Source organism: Poecilia reticulata, chromosome 12 (genome assembly GCF_904066995.2).
Source record: "Poecilia reticulata chromosome 12, P_reticulata-male-v2, whole genome shotgun sequence".
NCBI classification, from domain to species: domain Eukaryota; kingdom Metazoa; phylum Chordata; class Actinopteri; order Cyprinodontiformes; family Poeciliidae; genus Poecilia; species Poecilia reticulata.
Genome location: NC_088841.1, coordinates 8,225,330 through 8,229,035, shown reverse-complemented (window position 1 = coordinate 8,229,035; position 3,706 = coordinate 8,225,330). Strand labels below are relative to the sequence as shown.

Sequence of the window (3,706 nt, the reverse complement as noted above, 5' to 3'; positions counted from 1 at the left end):
ATATTAACATGGAAAGTTCAGTGGGAGGAAAAAGTGCTAAAGCAACAGGGAGGTTGTTGAGCAAAACCCAGAGAGGCCGGGGTTACTGATGCAAAAAGGAATCATGAAATAATTGAATACATGTACTGTACAGTAAATGTTTAGCTGACATAGCTAGTTCAGTACAATTTATTCTCTGATAAACTTCATTTTGGGTTATTAAGTACATGATATTTGAGAGTTCAATTGAATTACTGGAAAACAAAACAAAAAAAAAAAAACTATTTTAGATGACATCATGACGCAAGTGTATAATACACAGGATGCTCCCTTACACCCACTTGTTTATGTGTGATCTGTGTGAATTAACTTATATAAAATATCTACTATGCTTCCTGGGGGGAAAAAAAACATAAAAAAACATACAAAGGTTTTATTGGAGACGTAGTCAGACAGAAGAGCAGGGAAGCAAGTAGCTGCCCTTTAGAACCAAACGGTACATAAAAGGCAGCCACAACCTCCTCCTGAACGTGTGATCCAACAAAGAGGAGAGGAAGGAATCTACCAGCCTCCATTACCATTTCATTCCCAAACCCCTCCCCCTTCCGAGGCCATCTTCCTCCTCAAAAGGAAAAAAAAAAAGCAATCAGGCAGAGAGCAGTGCGCCGACAAGCCAGCCAGCAGGGGTCGACTAGCCCTTCTCAGACTCTGCGGAGGAGAAATGGACCCTTAAACATCCCTCCTCCCCGCTCGCTCCTGTGGAGAGGGTCCAAGGCGATGCAGCGGGTTTTGAACGGCCGGTTCCCTCTCATCAGTTCTCCACGTTTGCCCTGAGTGTGCAAGGCTTTGGTCTTTGATGCGGCCGGCAGTCCTGGCTCGTGGCCCTCCGGTGCACGGCCGCAGAGATGGGCCGAGGGCGGGGGAGGTAGAGCGCTGGGGTCCTGCCGCCTCGCGGCAGCGCCCTGCTGCAGCTCAGCGAGCGTCTGTCCTCGGCGTCGGACTGCGGCCCCAGGCGAGACTCGCACAGGTTCAGCAGGGACACCACCCGCTCCCTCAGCGCGAGGGATTTGAACCGCCGCCCCGCCAGGTTGAAAAAGACTTCCACGAATGCCTGCAGTCCCATCCCTGTACGGGGAAAAGGAAATGCCGATTTACAAGCGAAGTGACTTTTTGAGGCATAGGCACACGGCACCTTAAACCGCTATTGGTACCCGCTACTGTGAAGATGACAAAAGTGAGTAAAATTGTTTAAAGGAGATAAAACCTCCTGGCTAAGAGGTTTTTTTTTCCCCAAGGGATGCACGATATATTGGCATCAACGTCTGCATTGGCATTGTGCGCGCTTGATTATTTATAGAAAAGGATTCATCTGCAGCTAAAAAGGTAATAATTCAAACATCAACATGTGAAAAGCTCATAGCAAAAAGATTAATAAAATGCATCCAGGTCAAGACGATCCCTAATTGTCCGTTTCTTTGTCATTTGACCTTTTCCTTTTCCTAATTTTGGACCAAATGAAATGTTCATAACTTGGCGTGATCTGAATGGAACGAGCTCTATATCCTGAAAATAAAAAAAGTCTAAGCAATTTTCACCTTTCAGCCTAGAAAAGCTGAAGGTAATAACCTTTCAGCTGACAGTTTCTTTAGAGCTGTTGCTGAAAGGAGAAGGAAAGTTTCATTAGTAGGGAATGAGTTCAGCTTTAGAACAAATTACATCATAGATTCCTGCTGGTTGTTCTCCTCAAGTAATAAGTAACCTTATTACTCAGATTAAGAGGTCAGTGTGACTCAAACTCAAGAAAAACATTAGAAAACAACAAATCTGAGCAGGATTCATACCTCACTAGAACATTATTCTACTCGTAACGTCTTTTAAAAATCATCTTCGCTTCTTATCGGTTCCCCATAAATACACCTGACTGAGCGCGCCCAGACGCAATAGCCGACCGACTCCAGTCCTACTGAAAGCTCATCTGACATTCAGCCAACACGCTCCCCAGTGGACCTCCTCATGCCGGTCCATGCCATATCCAACAATCTACTCTACGTCGCAGACGTCGCGAGGTGGGACGCCTGAATAATTCATGTCGGGACGGTCTCTGCGCTGTCATGCTGTGATCTCGCCTCATTTCAATTATGTGAGAAAGGAGTCTGACGGAGAACGACAAGCAATTATGGGGGAGCGCATTATTTGCACAGAGTCTCAAGGATGTTCAGTTCTCTGTTCTCCAAGAACACAGTGTGAGGACATGTTTCTTCTTTTCTTTTTTTTTTTTTTTTTTGAGTATTTGTTACCTGCTTCTCGGGAGTCGGCCAAGGCGAAGGACCATCGACGTGTGATGTCAATATACAAGATGTCCACTGAGGCCATGGTGAAGTTGCTGTTGCTCAGTTTACAAGTCCTGGAAACATAAAGGAATATTAATGTCTAAATCAAATGCTACCTAATAAGAAAACCGAAAATGTTTTAATGTCCTCTTAAGATGCAATTAAATGTTTTGGTGATTTATGATCTCCATTTTAGTAAAACTTAAAGAGCAGCTGCAACTAATTGTAGCCAAATCCGATGTCATAAGGAGCTAATATTTCATAGCAGCAGAAGTGATGAGATGGGCAGACAAAATGTTTACAAAGTTGACATTTTAAACTTGCTTTAGTATGTTATATTGTTGATTAGCACTGATAGCAGCCCTAAGACGATGGTGAGTGCTATAGTTGCACCGATTGCAGTTTTCTGGCTGATCACCAAAAGCCTGACCTGCCAGGTAGTGGGTCGGTCAGTTAGCTCTGTCTTACAGTAAAACAAAAGAGGAAATTGGCTGGTTTTAGGACCTTTGCAGAGGTAGACAAAATCAATGGATAAGGTCACTTTCATAGGCAAGTACAGACCAAAGTATCAGGAACTGAGGACCGATGTATCTCATCTTTACTGTAGCATTTCAAAAAGGTTCCCAACATTTATAAATCAAGCATGCTTCATTAAAGTTGAAAGCTAAAAATAAATAAATAAATAAAAAGACTCCTCTCTGTTCAGCCTTCCTATTGTCTGCTCAAAGTCTTTCTCTCTCTTGGTACCTAAACGAACAGCATGTCTTGACATGTCATGTGAAGTACAGTTTCCTTTTCAAATAGTTGACAGGCCAGTCACCACGTCAGAGCCAATGAAGCCAAATAGACGATTCTGGCTGATTTGTCGGTTTATTTCTTTTCTAAATCAAACGCTGAAAACTGCACATCTTGCAGGGATCTGTATGAATATTTCACTGACCCAGAGCTGTCAGGACAGAAAGTCGGTGTTGTATTCCAGAGATGGAGAGACAAAGTAAGCAATGTTTACCTAAAGGGCGAGGACCACTGCAGCATCAGGCTATGACGCTGCTTCTAAAGTGTACAATATTAGCCCAACACAGTGCGGCTACTTGTTAACCTAAGTGGTGACAGGAACAGAGAAGATGGCTGCCGCATCGTTTTATAAGCTTTGCTACAGAACAAGATGAAATATTCACCTTTTCATGTAAGATAATGAGACTGTGTGTGTGTGTGTGTGCGTGTGTGTGTGTGTGTGTGTGTGTGTGTGTGTGTGTGTGTGTGTGTGGTGTTTTGTGACAGAATCCCAACAATACAGCAAGAACTGATTCTGTGTGTATGCAGCAGTAGACAGAAAAAAAATCATAATTTAGTATAAAGCAGTACGAAAGCATAGAAAAGAACGCTGTTCGTTTTTT

The 3,706-nt window shown here is 43.3% G+C and overlaps 1 protein-coding gene across 1 annotated transcript; it reads right to left on the bottom strand.

The window, feature by feature from the left end:
- Positions 1 to 397: 397 nt before the first annotated feature.
- LOC145554165 (tubulin polyglutamylase TTLL11-like) lies at positions 398 to 3,524 on the bottom strand. Its single transcript, XM_081613635.1, has 2 exons — positions 2,277 to 3,524; positions 398 to 1,104 (listed from the first exon to the last, which is right to left on the bottom strand). Exons 1-2 carry the CDS (start codon positions 2,350 to 2,352, stop codon positions 791 to 793), a joined length of 390 nt encoding a protein of 129 aa, XP_081469761.1. The 5' UTR covers positions 2,353 to 3,524; the 3' UTR covers positions 398 to 790.
- Positions 3,525 to 3,706: the final 182 nt, after the last annotated feature.

Bases quoted from the DNA above. Each gene is read 5' to 3' on its own strand.
- LOC145554165 (XM_081613635.1), bottom strand. From the start codon at position 2,352: ATGGCCTCAGTGGACATCTTGTATATTGACATCACACGTCGATGGTCC. The intron at 1,105-2,276 runs GTAACAAATACT...TTCCCCGTACAG, and splicing joins GGCCGACTCCCGAGAAGCAG to GGATGGGACTGCAGGCATTC.